This window comes from Squalius cephalus (genome assembly GCF_949319135.1).
Source record: "Squalius cephalus genome assembly, chromosome: 15".
Classification (NCBI taxonomy): Eukaryota; Metazoa; Chordata; class Actinopteri; order Cypriniformes; family Leuciscidae; genus Squalius; species Squalius cephalus.
The window spans coordinates 2,441,855-2,463,607 of record NC_137136.1 but is presented as its reverse complement, the minus strand read 5'-3'; the positions used below and the strand labels follow the sequence as shown (position 1 = coordinate 2,463,607).

The 21,753-nt window shown below is 34.4% G+C and overlaps 2 protein-coding genes across 2 annotated transcripts in view; both read right to left on the bottom strand.

Moving 5' to 3' along the window:
* Positions 1-21,753, bottom strand: part of LOC307172232 (uncharacterized protein) — a 381,392-nt gene that overhangs the window by 243,496 nt on the left and 116,143 nt on the right. The gene's annotated exons all lie outside the window — the stretch shown is intronic.
* Positions 1-21,753, bottom strand: part of ube2e2 (ubiquitin-conjugating enzyme E2E 2) — a 38,512-nt gene that overhangs the window by 5,593 nt on the left and 11,166 nt on the right. The window contains 1 exon segment of the mRNA XM_079893836.1: positions 837-969. Within this exon segment, the coding sequence (XP_079749962.1) occupies positions 837-969 (133 nt within the window).

The window sequence follows — 21,753 nt, the reverse complement described above, 5'->3', positions numbered from 1 at the left end:
ATGTATACATATATATATTCATGTTTAAATAATGAAAAATAATAATTTATAATTATAATTAAAATTAAAGTTATATATATATATATATATAAAACTTTAATTTTAATTATAATTATAAATTATTATTTTTCATTATTTAAACATGAATTACCTATAATTACTCATGTATTTTAGTATATATTACCCATGTTATCATTTAATTTTTTTATGTTTAATTTTACAATTTATATCAAATGAAAAAAATGCGAGTATATGGTTTCATTTAACTTAAAAATATATAAAAAACTTTATATTATAATATATAACTGCTGTAAGTGCAGTTTTTAACCATTTTTTAAACATGAATTACCCATAATTACTCATGTATTTTAGTATAAATTACCCATGTTATCATTTTATTTTTTTTACGTTTAATTTTACAATTTATATAAAATGAAAAAAAAAAAAAAAAAAAGCAACTATAATATTGAATCATCACTAAAACAGATCCAAACAATAATCAGTGATCAGCGTTTCTCTGAACAACACACAACGGTGTGTTTGAACAAATCAAATGAATGATTCAATTCACTCAAAATATCAGTGCTTTAATGAATCGGTTCAGTCGATCACTCACTCATTTTCACTTTGGTCACTTTTCACCACCTATTGGCTGAAGATTGCAACTTCATTAGTTGTTGACAGATATGGATTTATTTTTTATTTGGCTGAAAGATGGTAAGTGTATATTGATCACACAACATGTACTAAAAATTCACCCCCCCAATTAAAAACCCATAGTGGTGATCCACCAAATTCAATGTGTGTTTATATGCCACATGCTTCTTTGCTCTTACCTTGGGGGGTTTAAATGGGTAGTCAGGTGTAAATGCGATGTCAAGGAAAAAGACGCCTCCTTCATACACAGAGCCCGGTGGTCCTAAAATAGTTGACCTCCATTCATAGATGTTGTCTCCTTTGGGACCGGCGCTGTTGGTGGAACAAAGAAAAGAGATTTGAGAAGTTAAGCAGGGACTGACTGGCCATTTCAGGAAGATAAATCATCATTAATTCATGAGTGAAAAGCCAACAGAGAACAAGACGTTACAGACACACAAGCACTGGCCTCAAACGGGACTTAAAACCAGATTTACAAAGCTAGACCATTATAGAATCGAGTAGACTTGGATAATGCCCAACTATCTCACCATATGATAAATTACAAGGACACTTCAGGGAAAGAAATGACAACATGATGTGGAGAATAGAGAGATTGTTGTAGAGGTCACGACCAAGAGGAGATAACTTACCCACAGTCGACAGCAATATGTCAGACTGCCTTATAATAAAATGCTCGTACTAGGGATGGGCGATATGGATTTAAAACTATATCACCATATTTTTCTGGTATTTATTGCGATAACGATAGCAATGACGATATAAATACAGTACCGTTCACCACTGTTTGAGCTTCAGAAACACAAACACTGATATAAAGTCAAACGTACCCATCATCAAATCCAGTAATATACCAATTACATAAAAGAATAAACAAAAAGTAAAAATCCAAATACCAGTCCTTGCAGAAATGGAAAAGTTGCAGATATATATATACAGTACAGGCCAAAAGTTTGGACACATTACTATTTTTAATGTTTTTGAAAGAAGTTTCTTCTGCTCATCAAGCCTGCATTTATTTGATCAAAAATACAGGAAAAAATGTAATATTGTGATATATTATTACAATTTAAAATAATTGGTTTTCAATTTATTATACTTTAAATTATCATTTATTTCGGTGATGCAAAGCTGAATTTTCAGGATCATTACTCCAGTCTATCACATGATCCTTTAGAAATCATTCTAATATGATGATTCATTATCAAAGTTGGAAACAGTTCTGCTGCTTAATATTTTTTCATAACCTGTGATACTTTTTTAGGATACTTTGATTAATAAAAAAAAGAAAAAGAAAAAAGAAAAGAAAAAAAAAAGAAGCAAATGTTTTCAAGATAGAAATCTTTTATAACAACAATATACACTACTGGTCAGTAATTTGGGGTCAGTAATTTTTTTCTTTATTTTTTTTTAAATAAATTAATAATTTTATTCAGCAAGGATGTGTTAAATTGATAAAAAGTGATAAAGAAGATTTATATTAAAAACATTTTTTTTTTTTTTTTGAATAAATGCAGGTTTTTTTAACCTTTTATTCATCAAATATATTAGGCAGCAGAACTGTTTCCAACACTCATAATAAATCAGAACATTAGAATGATTTCTAAAGGATCATGTGATTGACTGGATGTCACATGTGACACTGAAGACTGGAGTAATGATCCTGAAAATTCAGCTTTGCATCACCGAAATAAATGATAATTTAAAGTATAATAAATTGAAAACCAATTATTTTAAATTGTAATAATATATCACAATATTACATTTTTTTCTGTATTTTTGATCAAATAAATGCAGGCTTGATGAGCAGAAGAAACTTCTTTCAAAAACATTAAAAATAGTAATGTGTCCAAACTTTTGGCCTGTACTGTACGTTTCTTCTGAATAAATGTTTAAATAGTGCAACTGAACACACAATAATAATTACACACAATTATAATTCAAATCAATTACAAGTTTGAAATGTAAAAAACTAACAAGATAATGATACTACTATGAATTCTACTACTATTAATACAATAGGCATGGGTCATCAGTCTGCGAGTCCCAGTCAAGTCACGAGTCCAGAGAATAGAGTCTCGAGTCGGACTCGAGTCCAGAGAATAGGGACTCCATCACTGTTACCGGTATATCGCAAACGATAATATAATCGCCCATCCTTAGCTCGTACTAATTCTATCAAACATGCAATTTTTATCCCTGGTTTCACAGATGAGGGTTAAGCTAGTCCCAGACTAACATGCGTGTTTGAGCCGTTTTAACTTAAAATATGTCAGTGCCATTATTTTGTCTCAAGATGCACACCAGTAATGTTTTCTTTTTTTCTACGGCATGTTTATAAAAGCTACTTAAATGTCCTAATTGAATTTAAGGTCTAATCCTGGCTTAATCTAAGCCCTGTCTGTAAAACCAGGCTTTAATGTAATAAAAGGTCTACCAGATGAAATCTAAGAAACAATGGCTCCCCTCCGACTGACTCCTACATTAATAATGCATACAATAAGAGTAAATTCCCTCTCACATCTGCTGGAATGACGGTGACAGCTGAGCAAAAGATGGTGAAGAGAGGAAAACTGATGACTTTAGGGCACATCTGTGAGCTTGTTTGTCAAAGGGCCGCTGGATTCCCCGGTGATAAGTGTCTTATTGAAGATTTACGACTCCGTTCGGTCGAGTGTTGTATCTGTGCCAAACAAGCAGACTGGGACCAGATCCAGCCCATAATAATAAACAAGTCTTAGATCTTCACTCTGTTAAACAGCAGCAGATCCACTCCAATGTGTGCTTGTGTTTTGGAGGGCGGCTTGTCCAGGCCCAGCTAGCAAAGTAGTCTATTCAGGGTGTCCGCGGGGTCTTAAAGTTGATAAATCAATTTAGAGAAAATTAAGGCCCTTGAAAAGTATTATATGCCATTTTCCAAGGTATTAAAGATGCATTGTGTAAAATTTAGGAGGATCTGTTGACAGAAATGCAATATCATATTCATAACTATGTTTTGAGTGGTGTTTAAAGACCTTACATAATGAACCATCATAAAGCTTAGAATGAGCCATTTCCCTCTACACACACCGCGGGTCCGCTTACACTGACATGTTTCTACAGTGGCCCTGAACAGACAAAACACCCTTCTTAGTGTTGTTCTTAGTGTAGCTAAAGTCTGCGAATAAAACACTGACACAATGATGAACAAGTAACAATAATATTTTACTGAATAATCAAGTAAACCTAATTTCTTAATTTATCTTTGTAAAGAAACCTCATATTTTCCTGTCGGCCACCGTAACTTCTGTTGGTTGCAATTCACAACCTCACCACTAGAAATTACACACTGCACCTTTAAATTTTGTAACAACCTTTCATTATGTATATTTGTCCAAAGAATTGTATTAATTTGTCAATTAATTCTCTTTTGCTTCGTCCCCACCCTTCTGAATTATGTTGCATTGATAAGGAATTATCACAAACTAAGACTGTTCTTACAATCAATATATAGTAAATGTAAGTTAAAGTGTCGCCGATGTAACCGGTTAAAACTTGAAGTGGCGATGAGGTCTTAAAATGAATGGAAACTTGAAAGAGTCTTAAAAAAGGTCTTAAAAGGTATTAAATTTAACTCCATGATTCCTGTATATGCCCTGCTATTAGACGTTGTATTTACGTAAATCTTCAATGTCTAATTACGACTTTTCAACATTGAAAACGGGTCGATCTTCAACGTCTGGATGGAATATGTAAAACTCTTTCAATTTATTTGAGATAATAATGAACATGGTTTGGTAGTTTGTTTATCTCCGTTATTTTAGCATGTATAACAGACTTATCCTGTCTTAGATGATCAGCTGAAAACACGTAGTCCAGCCGAAACTACTTACTTGAAATCACATTGTAAACCAGTCCAAGGCGGACCGACTTATTTTCAACCATATTTCATTTGTTTACTTCTCATAACGCTTATTTGTTTGTGCTCATTCATGACCGGAGCTGGGAATCGAGACCTGGTTATATTTTTATGACAATAAATTAGAGATGCACCAATACGAAATTTCTCTGCCGATACCGATAGCAGATTATTCAGAATGATATCGGCGATGATGATACCAATAGTTAGATTTTTCTTAACCCTTTAGAACCGGCTGTGTCGTCTCCGACACCAGCAAGCTGTATTCATTTTACCATAACTCTTCAACCGTTTGCACTATCAAAACCATTCAAATTGCCTCTGACAGCAGACAACATGCACTTTTCGGCAATATACGGCTTATTACGGTAATTTCATGCTTTCCATCTGCAAATGACAGCAGCGCGGGAAGGAAGGATTTGAACAGAGAGATACGAAGCACGGCAGGTTAGAGTGTTTTGGATTGCATAAAATAATAAAAGAAACGAACAAATACATGGCGAAAGAAGTGTTAGACAGCAGAAGAGGGGATTGGGATGATTTTTAATGAAACTTGGGAAGCGGATGGGCGTTACTCTTTCACGTATACACTGAAAAAAATAATTCATTGGATTTACTGGACATTGGTTGCACACAAATTGTTTGCTTTGGTAGCCACTTACACAATTGTGTTCAATCAACACAGATTATTCACGTTTAAACACAGACTATTCATGCTCAAACAACACAGACGAACACAGACTATTCATATTCAATCAACAAAGTAAATTATACTAAATATAAATTGATAAATCTGAATCAGTGAATGAACCAATCTTAAATGCTAAATTTACACACTCTTTCAGCCAAAGCATTTACTATTAGTGTTGTTGAATCAGTCCACAACCTAACCAAATGCTCCACTCTTCTCCACAATGGTAACCCTCTGTAATTTAAATGGTTCTAATAATTTGAATATAATTGAACATTAAACACAATTACACACTATCAAGTCTTCCCCTTTTCTAATTTTCTCAAAAACACATAAAATAACACTTCATTTTAACATTTATTCTCTCTTAATTCAGCCATATGCAAAGCATGCTGGGAACTAACAAGCACCGCCCAGTTTCAGTTGATGCAACACAAATCATTCATGTAATCCAACACAAATGGATTAAGTAAACTTAAATGTTACCTATATTTAAGCAGATTGAACACAATCAAATTAAGTTTGGACAAAATGTATAGCAATTGTGTTGCTTAAGATCATTTTAATCAAGCAATTTGAACAAGCAGCAAAAATATTTTTTTTCAGTGTATAAGCATGTAGTGTGTGCATGTGTATGTGTGCGTGCCTATGAATGCGTGCATTTGTATGTGTGCGTGTATGAAAAAAAGTGTCCTAAATGAAAACTGTGCAACCCAATGTCACAAAAAAGACTTGTATATATGTATTAGTTCATTTTTCAACTTTAAAGTGTTAGTTTCTTTCGTTCATGATTTTTTCTGGGGTTTTTTTCTAAATAAAAATCAGTTAATTTATTCTCGTTTTTTTGTCTATTTAAATTCTATTTACAAGCTCACCACACAATAATGGTCAATAACTGTAATTTGTTGAAAGCGAATATTTTCTGAAAAAGATGACACCTTAAACATTAAGATCTCTCCCATATAATGCTGCAAACTATGCAGGGAACACTCATTTAGTACACTATAATATTATAGGTTAAAAATAACCACAGAGCTATTATATTAAACTGCTATTTATTTCCAGGTATAATATTTATTTCAAATACAGGCTGAAATGTTTGTAACTTGGGTAAATGCAACATTAAGCGATATACGTAAACGAAATGGCCGATAGCGAAAATAATAGCTTTTATCGGCCGATACATCGGTGCATCTCTACAATTTATATATTTATACATCTCAACAGCACACCTCTCCTCAACAAGACTCATGATTTGAGGAACCCTTCATGTCTGGAGCTCAAACGCTGCAGGAGGACACACACTGAAGTTTAATACCTACTTTAAAAAAATATTAATAATAAATAGGGCTGTCAAAAGATTAATCGCGATTAATCGCATCCAAAATAAAAGTTTGTTTTTACATAATATATGTGTGTGTATGGAGTATAATTATTTTCTATATATAAATACACACACATGGATGTATATATTTAAGAAATATTTGCATGTATATACTGTGTATATATATTTATATTATATATAATTTATATTATATATAAATATTTTATATATAAATAACAAATTTTTCTTAAATATATATGCATGTGTGTGTATTTATATATAGAAAATAATTATACTCCGTACACACACATATATTATGTAAACACAAACTTTTATTTTGGATGCGATTAATCGCGATTAATCGTTTGACAGCCCTAATAATAAATAAATAAAAATCACCAACTGCAAGTATGAGTAATAACACTTGCCTTTGCAAACACCACTAATTATACACATACTCGTCTTCTATTGAGTGCTGGTTTCCTGAGTAAGTTACAATAAAGTGAGGAGATACTTAATATTACATAAGATGAGCAGTGCCAGTTACTTTCTGCGAGTGTCGGATGTATTACAGCCATAGACTTCCTGTCTCTATGAAGCCCCTCCTCCTGAAAAGCACACTGCGCTCTGATTGGTCGGCGTGAGCAGTGTGTCGTGATTGGTCGAACGCTTTGAGTGTGTTTGGGAAATGTCCCGCCCCTTACCATAACCGCCAGTTTAACAAACTACTAACTAACTCAACCAGGCCCCGCCCCTTTATTCTGCGTATTAATTATTTAAATGAGGAATATTGTGACGTGTTCGTTCCCGGAAGAAACTCAAGACTACAATGGAGGCGTTTCAGGGAGTTCAGAAACACTGATATAGAGAATAACTCCAAGCTTTTTCATGATCAAACAGCAACATTACACATTAAAGAAAGATGAACATGTAAAAAAACAAAAAAAACCAGTGTTTGCTCAAATCACTAACCCATGAACAATAATAATAATAGTACTAATAATCTGAATTACACACAAGCTCAAGTGTGCTTGAACTGGCAGTTTGTGGTTATTCTAGTAAGCTTCTCATTTCCTGTAAATGCCCACTTGCTTTCAATGTCGTGACCATTAACTGACGGCAGGTGCCAGCGGGCAAAACCTCTGTTCGGATCCGACGGTGCAAAGGCTTCTGGGTACGTGCCAGAGCTGACGGTTGCCTGGCAACAACCACCCCCTCCCCCCCTCCACGACAACCGGCCACGGCGAACGAGTTTAAACACTGCAGTTAACAGACCTTGTTATTGAGCTTTCAGCTTCCTATTGAACGATATCAGACTTGGGAGTGGGAGAGAAATGCACCGGATAAGCCATTCAACTTTTAAACCTTGAATCCTGAGTGCTTATCTAACGGAATCTAAAGAAAAACATACATTGCATTCAGTTTTAAACCACTATAACACAAATGGTGCTGGACAAATAGCAACACATTAAAAGTAAAAGCTGCCTAACAAAATTAGCTAAGAGACTGAAATAACAGCTGATCATTTTACTTTATAAAATATAGGGTAAACGTACCTATTAAGCTCAAGTACCCATTAAGCACACTACCATCTTGGAGCTCAGATTATAAAAAGAAACAGCAATGTATTATCCTATTTGATGTATTAACCAATTGATGTGTTTGTTACTATATACCTCCTGTAATTTTAAACCAATCGGACCATTGCACACTGAGATATGTGTGTCCATGTGTTCACACTGTCTGGCGGCTATTTTCAAAGCTGTCTGAAAACTTTCACCAGAAGAGGAGCCCCTCAGATGTGCATTTTTTATATGTTTAAGCCTTTATTTTAAAGAAGTACATCATCTTATTGCAAAATTAAGAGATTAATGTTGAGACTTTTGCATATTATAACCTGGAACCTGGATGTGGGAAATAATTACAGTTAGATCTAAAAGATAGTTTTAGCAACATAGCCCAAATGCTATGAACATAGCTAGCTTACTAGCTGTATAATATTGTGTGCTACACTAATATATTACTTCACAGGAATTAATGGCTTGTACTTTTAAATCCATAGTATTATAATTTTACATTTTATTGATAGTCTGTGGTTTTAAACTGCTGTAATTTTTAAAGAATTCATATTATTGTTAGGTGAGCTTAAAGGGTGCACTACTATGACAATCACACAGCTTCAGTGTGACATCAATTAGAAAAAGCATAATTTCATAGATATTGTCAATAATAGTTGTTCATATTAAAATTGGTATAAACTTAATACATTACCTAGATTATTAATTTAGCTAAATATTTTCCTTTAAATTTAAATTTAATATTTATTAATTAAAAATTGTTTTTGCTCCAATTAAGCACAGTGTGTGCTCCCTTTAAGCTCACCCACATTAAACGTCTATGTAAATACTTAATAATCAGAATTTAAATATTAACTGATGGTTGTCACTATGTTAATCTTCAAAAAAATGATTAATAAACTTATTTTCACAGTCTTAAGATGACAAAAGCTAGACGAAACTATAGTGTATGCCCAAAGATGAAAGAGGCATGTCATACAAAGAAGGAGCCATCAGAAACCTGTCGTATCTGTCCAAGAAGTTTGGAGTAGACAGGAAAGCTCTGACCCAGAGAGTTAAAGGGATACTCCACTTTTTTTTTTGAAAATAGGCTCATTTTACAACTCCCCCAGAGTTGAACAGTTGGGTTTTACCGTTTTCGAATCCATTCAGCTGATCTCCGGGTCTGGCGGCACCACTTTTAGCATAGCTTAGCATAGTTAATTGAACCGGACAAGACCATTAGCATCTCTCTCAAAAAAATTACCAAAGAGTTTCGATATTTTTCCTATTTAAAACTTGACTCTTCTGTAGTTACATCGTGTACTAAGACCGACGGAAAATGAAAAGGTGCGATTTTGAGAGTATAGTTCCTAGACATATCAGCCTAGAAAATCACGACTTTACATTTTCCGTCAGTCTTATTACACGATGTAACTACAGAAGAGTCGAGTTTTAAATAGGAAAAATATCGAAACTCTTTGGTCATTTTTTTGAGAGAGATGCTAATGGTCTGGTCCGGTTCAATGATCTATGCTAAGCTATGCTAAAAGTGGTACAGCCAGACCCGGAGATCGGCTGAATGGATTCGAAAACGGTAAAACTCAACTCTTTAACTCTGGGGGAGTTGTAAAATGAGCCTATTTCCAAAAAAAGTGGAGTATCCCTTTAAGGAGCACATTGGTTTGTTTTGTTATTTGATTTTTCAATATGTGTTACATAGCTGAACGTGGACTAGTCTAGATGTTGCAATGAGTTTGAATGACACGTCACTATAAATAGAATAGGCTACCTGATCAAATTGAATGCCTTGTTGCTTGATTTTAGTGTTCTGTTTTTTTGTGATTGACTCTGTACCTTCAAATAAAACTTTTTTCAATTATTCCTTAAAAAGGTTGTTTAAAATAAACACATTTTTTTAATAAAACTGGTTGTGAGCTTATTGGGAACAGGGGTGTGCTTAAAGGGTACAAAACGTACCCATTAAGCACAGCCAGACTTTTTATATTTAATGATGTACATCTTAATTGAAATACTTTTGTCATTTAAAATAAAATGAAATATTATAGTGTGAGAGATTAATATTTTATTTTAAAATAACTTCTTGTACTAAAACCAATATCTTGTGCACTAAAAATGTCTCAATGTAGATTTTGGTGAGCTTAATAGGTACGTTTACCCTATATTATTATAATTAGTGCTGTCAAACTGATCTAACTTTTATTTTAGATTAATTGATTTGACAGCACTAATTATAATTAGGGATGGACATTTTTTTAATATTCATTTATTTAAATGACGTTTAACGAGAAAGACATAATTTACGTTTTTACGTTTGTCGTCACCATTTCTGAACAAGCTTATGATTAGGCAATATACACAAGCGTTATATCTTAAGTTTTTTTTTTTTTTAGCTGAAAACCTTAAACAATATGTGTAAACAAAAAAAAAAAAAGTAACAACAAAAATTATTTTTTTGCAGATTATATCGCTTTAACAGACAAAAACACGCAAAATGAAAAAAATCCTCTAAACACAGTCGGTTATGTCTTAAGGCGAGACACTACAGGTGAATAGGGTAAAATTTTAAAATAATAGATATCACCATGAAACTTCCTCAGTTGATTACTTACACAAGTTACACACAACTTACACACAAAAAAAATGTATTCCCGGGTTACTCCTCCCGGGTTAGTGACATCACTAACCCTAAAATTTACATAAACCCCGCCCCCAGAACACGATTTATAGATTATCATGACAGAATATGCTAATCAATGATTAGAAGATAGTTAACTCCACATCAGCTACATAAATTTAAACAAAAGTTTTTGCAATTTTCAGGACACAAGCTGTTGTAGCTCCGCCCCCCGTGCCGGGAGCAGCAGCTCATTTGCATTTAAAAGGACAGACACAAAAACGATGCATTTCTGTGGGGTATTTTGAGCTAAAATTTCACACACACACTCTGGGGACATCAGAGACTTATTTTACATCTTGTGAAAAGAGCATTATACCACCCCTTTAAAAAATGTCCTGGCTCTTCCAAGATTGATAATGGCAGTGAATGGCTGTATGTCTTTGGAAGTAGATCAAAGCGAATATATATATATATACATGTGTGTGTGTGTGTGTGTGTGTGTTTATTATATTATATATAAAAATCTCTGATGTCAGTGTTGATAAACTAAGTGCTCAGGGGCGAACAGTAGATGAGCGTTTATCCTTGCGCAAGCAACCTCAAAAATCACACCTGACAAACAAGAGAGCTGCCATCACTGACAACCGCCTCCGTTACCGTGCCAACCGCATCCACAGCCAAAATCATCTCGCATCCGCCCGAGCCAACGGTCCATCGCTGCTCTTTTCCCATGCAAACGCCTGTCATATTATATATAAATTTTTTTAATTAGCGAATAGATAAGTGATATGATCTATATTGGTAAAACTACTCGCCCTCTGAAGCAAAGAATTAGCGAACGCAAAAGTTCAATAAGACGAAATGATATGAATTACCCTGTGGCCCGCCACTTTAAAAACCACTCGCATCCTCTATCCTCCCTCAGGTTTCAGGGAATAGAACAGGTTACTTCTCAGAGAGGGGGTGATGTTGACATGTCAGAGAGAGCTGTATTGGATCTATACGTTAGAAGCTCTACAACCACTGGGTCTCAATGAGGAGTTTGATATGAGCGTGTTTCTTTAATCTCATCACAATAGACTACTCTATGCTCTATGATGGTCATATCCTGATGTTTGCATAGAATAGTGGTTTCTTTCTATTGTGTCGATGCAATGTAATCTTGTAATGTATTTATTAATTTGAAGTTTTGATGTAATTTATGCTTTTTGTTTTCAGCAGACCCTGTGCCTAAGGCTATATTTGATATAGGCTATGTTGAACTACATTTCCCATGTTCCCTATCCCTGTAGCCTTAGCCATGTTAACACAGGTGTCTGGCATTATGCAATCAGGAGAGGTGATTGGCAAGAGCCCTTATGTATGGCCACATTCACTTTGTTTGTATGCCTGAAGAAGGTCGCAAGACCGAAAGCTTGCTAATAAATTGATCTTGCACAGTGTTTGTGAGTGTGGGGCTGCTGTATTTTTAAAAATTTTCATTAACGATTAAAAAAATCCAAAACCTTTTCAGGCATAATCTTACTAAATAAGTCCTTAAGTGAAATAACTTCATAAAAGAGCATTCTACTTGTATTATATACCCAGGACAGTCCAATAAAATATGTTTAACAGAGAGAGGAATCTTACAGAACATGCATAAAGTTGGGTCTTCACCTTTAATCAAAAAAAGCATGAGTCAAACTTGTATCACAGAGGAAGAAAACCACAACCTACTTCTGTCTGAAACCACACAACCTCTCCTCGTGACTAACTGTACAAGCCGTCGACTAAAAGCTCTTCAAAGTTTGATGCTCCGGCTCACGGGAAATGGTCTAGTGTTACTCACAAATCAGAAGAACATGAAAACACACTCGGCCAGCGTAGCCGCTCTGCGCTGTGGTCAGCGTGTCGGAGAGGAGTTTGCTGGCAAAATAAAATTAAACATTGCTAAATGATTTTAATGTGGTTTTTAATTTGGCCATAAAGGGATCGTAAAATCCCTTAAATGTTGTTTTAAACCTGTATCACACAAACGATGATATTTTGAAAGTACAAACTATAGTAGATGACCATTTTCATTTCTGGGTTAACTATTCCTTTAAGTTTCTATTTTAGAGTTGATAGATTCATGGATTTAATCTCGATAATTTTACAAAGTTTCTGTTATTTGATCATCAGCTGCAATTTTATGCATAAATTAGTTTTGTCAAGAGATAATTTTTTTTTTTAAAATCTAATTAATTAAATGATGTGGAGATTAATTAAATCACAGATTAATCACACATCAAATCTGGCTGAGAAATTACCCCCAAAAGATAATTTAAAGTCATTATTGTGTTAAATGAGAAAAGCAGCAAATTTCAAAAAAGTAGCTTTAGAAATAAATATTTGATTTGATTCAACAGAGTTTATGACACTAACTGGAGTTCATGGATCAAATGAATCAATGCCAAAATCAAAAACATTCGTGAAAGTCTCTGTGAGGCATTTTTAAATAAATATATGTTAATGTTAGCCATGCTTTTAACCTAATATCAAGATAATTTCCTTTTAAATGGCAGAAAACAAACCACATAATAAACTAAGTGCAATTATGAAATTTTATCTTGAGATAATCATTGTGCAGGATTTATTAACCACAGCGTTTATTCAACATACAAGTATAGTCGTCTCTGCAATTTAAACTGGGATAAATAAATAAAAAATGCACATCACCTTCAAGCATACAGTACCAGTCAAAAGTTTGGAAATGTTACTATTTTTAATGTTTTTGAAAGAAGTCTCTTATGCTCATCAAGCCTGCAGTTAAAAAACAAACAAAAACAAAAAACAGTAATATTATGAAATATTATTACAATTTAAAATAATGGTTCTCTTTTTTAATATACTTTAAAATGTAAAAAAAATTTTGTGATGCAAAGCTGAATTTTCATCAGCAAGTACTCCAGTCTTTGGTGTCTTATGATCCTTCAGAAATCATTCTAATATGCTGATTTATGATCAATGTTGGAAACAGTTGTGCTGCTTAATATTTTTTTTCTAACCTGAGATACTTTTTTCAGGATTATTTGATGAATAAAAAGTTAAAAAGAACTGTATTTATTTAGAATAGAAATCTTTTGTAACAATATACACTACCGTTCAAAAGTTTGGGAACAATAACTATTTTTTTTTTAAAGAAATTAGTACTTTAATTCAACAAGGATGCGTTAAATTGATAAAAGGTGATGGTAACGATTTATATTGTTAGAAATGTTTTTATTTTGAATAAATGCTGTTTTTATGAATAAATGCTGTTAACGTTTTACTTATCAATGAATCCTGAAAAAAGTATTCCAAAAAAATATATTAAACAGCACAACTGTTTCCATCATTGATAATAACTGAGTATCAAATCATCATATTAGAATGATTTCTGAAGGATCATAAGACACCAAAGACTGGAGTACTTGCTGATGAAAATTCAGCTTTGCATCACAAAAATAAATTACATTTTAAAATATATTAAAAAAGAGAACCATTATTTTAAATTGTAATAATATTTCATAATATTACTGTTTTTTGTTTTTTTTTACTGCAGGCTTGATGAGCATAAGAGACTTCTTTCAAAAACATTAAAAATAGTAATGTTTCCAAACTTTTGACTGGTACTGTACGATTACATGATTTCCACTTTGAATAATCTATCCATCTTTGTGTTTATACTGGCCAAACATGTGAGCTTTCGTGATGAACTGATTCAAATCTATGAGCGAAACGAGAGTAAAAATGTTTGCCTTCCATATCCTACAGTTTAATTATTTGCTCCCACAAAACAACATAAGTTGTCCTCTATTTGCTTTTGTACCTCTGCTTTACTGAGCATGCAATTACTGCTAAAAGAAAATGCCATGCGATGTGAAATAATGTGTGATTATTAATGTGTGGGCTGCAGGCAAGGTTGCGCGATCTGTCAATGTGCAAAGCTAATTAGCTAACACACATTCACAGCCAGAAGGTCAGAGCGGGAATTCAACAGAAGCTCCGGGCACAGAGATAATCTGGTGTAAAAAGAGCAGATTTTAACGCAACACTTCTGACATGTTTAATCAATGACGAATTTAGGCATTCAATTATGACCCTCGTTCACGGCGAGACAGAAGTCAATAATGATGAACTACGCCGTACACCGGAGAGACTGTAATGAGATGATGTAATTTACTCACGTCATTCCAAACCTGTGGGAAAACAAACAGTTTTGAGGAATATCCCAGTCATCCACATAATGAAAGTGAATGGAGACTTTTAAATAAAAAGAGGCACTATGGATGTAGTCCTTATGACTCGATCGCTTTGTGTGAGGAACTGATGCAAGTTAGACGCTGTGGCTCTCAAATAAGATACGGCACCACTGACGTCGAGACACGAAAACCAATAGTGTTTGGCATCCTAAGTGCCATTTTTATCATTCAGTCTCCAGAAAGGTACTGTAGTCAATCGTTTCATCCCTTAAAACTCATTTTTAATGAAAAAGCATTTTTTACTAATACTTCATGCCTTAAAATAGCTTGAATGTAACTCTACACTCGTTTAGTATGCGTGGTTCTATGAATATGCAAATGAGCCCCGCCTCCACTCACTCACTCAGCTCAGAGATCCACTGGTTGACGATCACACGTTGATCTGATTGGTTACAAGGTAGTTTGTGACGTCAGAAACACCAGCGATTTCAAAGCGTGTTTTTGAGACTGTCTTTGGTTCACTGCAGTTTTAAGGAGGAAATACTCAGCAATGCTGTCGACTTATGAATTTACACATGGTTTGCCTTAAAGCGTATTAAAAACACCACATAGACACATAAACAACATTAAAAGCTCGATTTTCATCTTGACTTTTAAGTATTAAAACTGCATCTTACCAACTAGAGTTCACTATCAGTCTGCTTTTGCAATAAATGTGTTTTTCAGCATGTCAAAGTTTCTGTTACTTGATCATCAGCTGCAAATTTATACATATATTAGGGTTGATTCATTAAAAAAAAAAAAATCAAAAAAAAAAAATCTAATTAATTATATTATGTGGCAATTAATTAATCACAAATTAATCACACATCAGATTTGGCTGATAAATTACCCCCCAAAATATCCTTTAAAAATGAGAAAAGCATTAATAGATATTACAAAAAGTAAATATTTTATTTGATTCATCATAGAATTTATTACACAAACGTTCAGGCTACAATAGCCATGATTGTTTTTTTTGTTTATTTTTTACAGAAGCTGCATCTGAATTGGTATTTAGATATATTTACACACTAAAACATTCTTCAAAAGATCTTTTATGTTCCGCAAAAGAAAGAAAGTCATATAGGTTTGAAACGACACGACTGAGTAAATGTGAAGAACCTAAAACTGCCAGTGGGGTTGTGGTAAATGTCTAAATGAGTAAGTCATTGAGTCATTCAATCAAACGGCTGATTCATTCAGGAATGAAGTAAATGGCTCTCTTTATGAACGAGTCATTGAATCATTGGTTCACCCGATTGATTCACTCACTACGCGGATTAATTCAGAAATGAAACTCGCCGTGTTGCTCGGAGATGCACAGCCGTTCTGCTCTGGCTGTACAGGTAATATTATTTTTGTTGGCAAAATTGAGACAATAACAAAACAAACAACACTATGTCTGAAATAAAACACAGTAATGACATATTTATTAAACTTGCAAATCAATATACATGATATTGCACTCGTTACTCATGTGATATTGCTTAACTATATGATATAAATACGAGACAAAACAAATTGGTATTTTTGACCATATATCTTGAATTTTATACAACACACTCACACACATATATATATTATATATATTATATATATATATATATATATATATATATAGTGTGTGTGTGTGTGTGTGTGTATATATATGTATATGTATGCATGTATGCATGCATGTATATATATATATATATATATATATATATATATATATATATATATATATATATTAGGGCTGTCAAAAGATTAATCGCGATTAATCGCATCCAAAATAAAAGTCTGTGTTTGCATAATATATGTGTGTGTACGGTGTATAATTATTTTGTATATATATAAATACACACACATGCTTGTATATATTTAAGAAATATTTGCATACATATACTGTATATATTTATATATAATTTATATTATATATAAATATAATTTTTTTATATATAAATTATACAAAAATCAACATTTTTCTTAAATATATACAAGCATGTGTGTATTTATATATACAAAATTTTTATACACAGTATATACATACACACACACACACAAACATTATACACACACACACATACATACATACATACATATACACACACACATACTTGTATATATATACACATATACATACATATATATATATATATATATATACACACACGCATACACACACACACAGACCTATAATATACACAGAAGCTGAAATTTTGGTGCATCTTTTGTCCATTCTTCACACAAAGCCTGAAATATAGTGCAGTTGTTGTAGTTGGACTTCCTGCTATAAAAATGTCAGGTTGTAACTTTTATTACATATAGAAAAGAACAGCCTGGATATTCCTGGGGGGGAAATTTCAGGAAAAAAAAAAAAAAAAAAAAAAAAAATCCCTTCCAGATTTGGATCAACATAAAACAGCAAGAAAATGATCACATTTCTATTCCCTTTAAATAGTTGTTCCCATGTATATAATCAGCATCTCCATCCAGAGACACATTATCTGCTGTAGCTGAGCATTTCTCTGCAGCTCTCTTCTGTAATTGTGTATTCATTCAGTTAATATGGTCTATTATGCAGTGCTGTGGTGGTTATCAGAACGGGAACTTAATGAAGCAATCTTCCCTTCCTCTGACCGTGAAATACCCCGGTACCAATTACGGCTGAGTCGAGTCCGTCTTTGCTTTCTCTGATGATACGGCTTCTTTTAATGACACCATCCAACAGCGCATCCCGCATACAAATACGCAAGCAATTAGTGCCGAAACGAGCGCTTTAGAGGGAAATATTTGCTCGATCAGGGCCCAAGTGAATATCCTATTACAGGGGGGTATTTTCACATGACACAATAGAATTTTCCAAACGGTTTATTCTGCCCGGATACGGAATTCTGACTCACAAAAGTTCCATTATAGAGTCTTTTCAGTGCTTCGACTGCTCATGTAATCTGATTTCCACGCAAATCTATTAGAAATGCCACGGGGGTCAATATATTAAACTTTGAATTTTAAGAGTTATGCTACATATCTAAATCAAACCACCCTGAAGGCAGCGAACAGTCGGCTCATATGCTCGCCTAAGGCCGTCTATGAATAATGCATCATGGATAATTATAATAATAAACAGGCTTTGCATGAGTGCATCTACTTCTGAAGCATAAAATGCATGCAGCCGTTGAGCAAATTGCCTGAATTAAAACCCGTTGAATGTAAGAACATGGTAGTGAGGTAAAGTGAATTCATCATCCTTCCGCTTTCGAGACTAAAACTAAAATGCTTTCATAGAAAAGAAACTCTTAGAATGCTTTAAATCTGAGAGGGAAAGCTAAACCAAGCACAATTTTATTATTAGCAATTGAAACTATATTAATATGCAGCTGTGATACACTTACAAAAACCTGATCTAGAATAGGAGCCTGCATTATAACAGGAGAGAAACACCTCGGCTGTGAGTCAGGATAAACACTGCGGTGTGTTAAATAAACACGTGGCGTTTGGATAACACTTAAATAAACAGGTAGCTAATGTGATATTGTAAGTGAACGACGATCACAGAGACAAATCCCTCCTTCCCGTTTGTTCGCGTGTTAAAACATGATCCCAGAACAGCAGGAGATGCCAAACATTTCCTGCTTTCAAGACCGAAGTATTGGAAACGACTCCAGATCAAACAACAGTCTTTCCACACGGAAAACTCTTCATGACTAATTCATATCAGGGTGTTTCTTCAACTACAGGCACCTTTATGCTGCAGACGGCTTGATTTTTATTGAAAACAATTTTTCTTTCTTCGTTTTTGGATCAGACTAAAATTGTCTTGGAATTTTTTTCCATACTTTTATTTATTTTTGCTACTTTTCAAATGCTTCCGACTCACAGCTTTTATTGCTTTACCTTTTAAGTCCACAACAGCTAATAAACAAATCATGATCAATGTCACTTGCAAAGAGAAGAAATATAAAAATAATAAAATTATTTATTGTTATTTTTTAATATTAACATCAACAAATAAAGCAAATTATTCAAAAAGCCATAATATTTTTTTAAATGCAAGCAATGAAATTAGCCTATAAGCAAGGCAGGTGTCGAACATTTTATGCCCAAAATGTTTAAAATGTCATTTTTCATCAATAGACTTGCATGCAAAGGTCAATAAAACACTTTACATTTTCTCATAATATACATTGCAGATCACCTCATTTCTCAAAGTTTGAAAATGGTTTGTTCGAAGATTCAGTCTCTCTAAACTCCGCCTTTCCGAGAGCCTGCTCTGCTCTGATTGGTCAGACGGCCCAGTCTGTTGTGATTGGTCGCCTGCTTACACCCCATGTCTGAAATCAAACGCCCATATAAGGATTTTCAGCAGCAAAATCTTCCTCAGCGCTTGATATGAACAGTAACGATAGTGTTATTTTTTTCCGTATCAATTCCAGTGCAAGTCCTCATCTTTTGGTCCTCAACCAAACCCTTCCAGTCTCAGATACAACTACAGTGTTTGAGGGCGGAGCAAAGCAGAATCTGTTCACCGGCAGCCAATGAAGACCACAGGATGGCATTATGCAAATTTGTTACATTGTTAAATCAGTGTGTCTAAGGGCCCTTTCACACCTACCTTGTTTGGTCCGGATTTTCAGACTTTTCAGTTTGATCCGAATCAAAATTACAGGTGTGAACCCTCCCCCAGACCACGGTCCGGACCAAACAGACCAAATTTGGTCAGACGAAAAGAGATAGTCTCGGTCCGGATCAAACTAAACAAAGGTTTGGTTCGTTTCTAGTGTGAAAGCATTTTCTATTTGGTTCGGACTTTCAGAACAGTCACAGGAATTTCCGGATGTTCCCGCAGGATTGCTTGCTCTTCTCCTCCTCCTTTCCTGCCAGCGACCATAAAATGTTCGCACAACGAGGACGTTCATTTGGCGAATGTGAACTAGCCTCGAGTATAGTCGGTGCTGCAGGGAGTAATGCCGTAATAATAACAGTATAGTGGCAACGATATGCATCTGTTCATTCATTCTTGTCAAAGTTTCCCGCCGAATTGACAACACGATGACATCAGACGCACGTCCGTTTACAAACCAATCAATGTCAAGATGCAGCCCATATAGATGACGACAGGACGCAAGTATGTCATGCAAAGTGCTTTAGTGCGCTCGCATAATTGCAATGTGAAACCAAACCAAAACTTACCGAATGTATAAAATGTTTTCAGTTGTGAAAACACCCTAAAGTCAAAACGTCTTGCAGGACCAAAAGTGCAGCTGAAGAAACACCCATCATGCCTTTTGTCTGGCCATTAGGAGAACCAACATTTCCCTTTTCTGTCTGATTTTCAATTCAGTATAACAGCCTTTATCAGAGTCTCGGGTCCACGATGGAGGCCTTCGACACAGATGATCAAGATAATTTCTCGGAGGCCGCTCTGCCCTCATGAATATGCATGTCATCCCTGCTGCCGTTAATGGTCAGAGGGTGAAAAATGACTGGCGCGGATTCCCTCGGGGCCGTAATGCTAATCAACAGCAGATTCATTCCCGGGAAGGAGAGGTGACATTCCCATCAGCTGCTGAGGCAAGCAACTTACAGAGAATGTCACAGCGCAGAACCATGTAGGGCAAGTCGTATGAAAAAAAAATTGTAAGTGATAAATTAGATATTATGTGAAAGAGTTCAGATGTAAAAGCCGCTAAACGGCACCATCGTCAAAAATGAAATGATAGTGAGCGAATGCTTTCCGCACATGGTATATACGTTCATCAAATACTTCCGCTTCAAATCCGCTAAATCCCAACGTCAGCCCATTGAGAAATACCGGTTCGTTGGCAGAAACCGCTAAACGCCAGCAAAATCCTCTAAGTCCACAGAAACCAATCAGAAGACGCGGATCGAATCATATGATTTCAAGATGAATGACTGCGTGCGTATGAGCCGGCTTTCCGTTGACGAGCTGCAAGTTATCATCATGTTTTGTTCATCGTTACAGTGACACTGACAGGATTTCATGAGTAGCAAGTAAAACACAACATTGTTCCTTGTGCTGCTGTAAAACTCGGACGCGGCAGTCGCTTAAAGCTTATGGATCAGTTTGAACTCTGCTTTTATCATTTGCAATGTTTTCCAGTCGCATCTTTAGTGATTTTGCAACTATTTACTATGTCTTGTTGTCCAAAAAGGGTGGACTTGGGAGGTTTTTGCATAAAAAAAATAAATAAAAAAAATAGACATGTAGCATAAGACAAAAAAAAATGTTAAATACAAATGAATTGACTAAAGTGACATTTTTTAAAATAAGGCATTTCAATAACTGACTAATAACCTTTTCATTGCCATTAAAGTGAAAATTACTGAACCTAAACATTAGAGCCTGATAAAAATAAAAAAAATGCTAATTTAAAAGAAAACATGTCAGACGGACATATTGATTGCCATTTTAAAGGTTCCCAATTTTGTTTTGGAGACCTTCTACAAATATCGAAAAACAAACAAACTTTTTTTTTCTCATATTATACATTGCAGATCACCTCATTTCTCAAAGCGTATGAAAAAGGTTAGTTTGAAGATTCAGTCTCTCTATCTCGGAAACTCCTCCTTTCCTAGAGCTGCTCTGCTCTGATTGGTCAGACGGCCCAGTGTGTTGTGATTGGTCGAACGCTTACACCGCATGTTTCAGAAACTAAACGCCTATTATCATTTCTGAATTTCAGCTCTTCCTCAGCACTTGATACACAGTGATACGAACAGTAACAATGGCGTAGTTTTT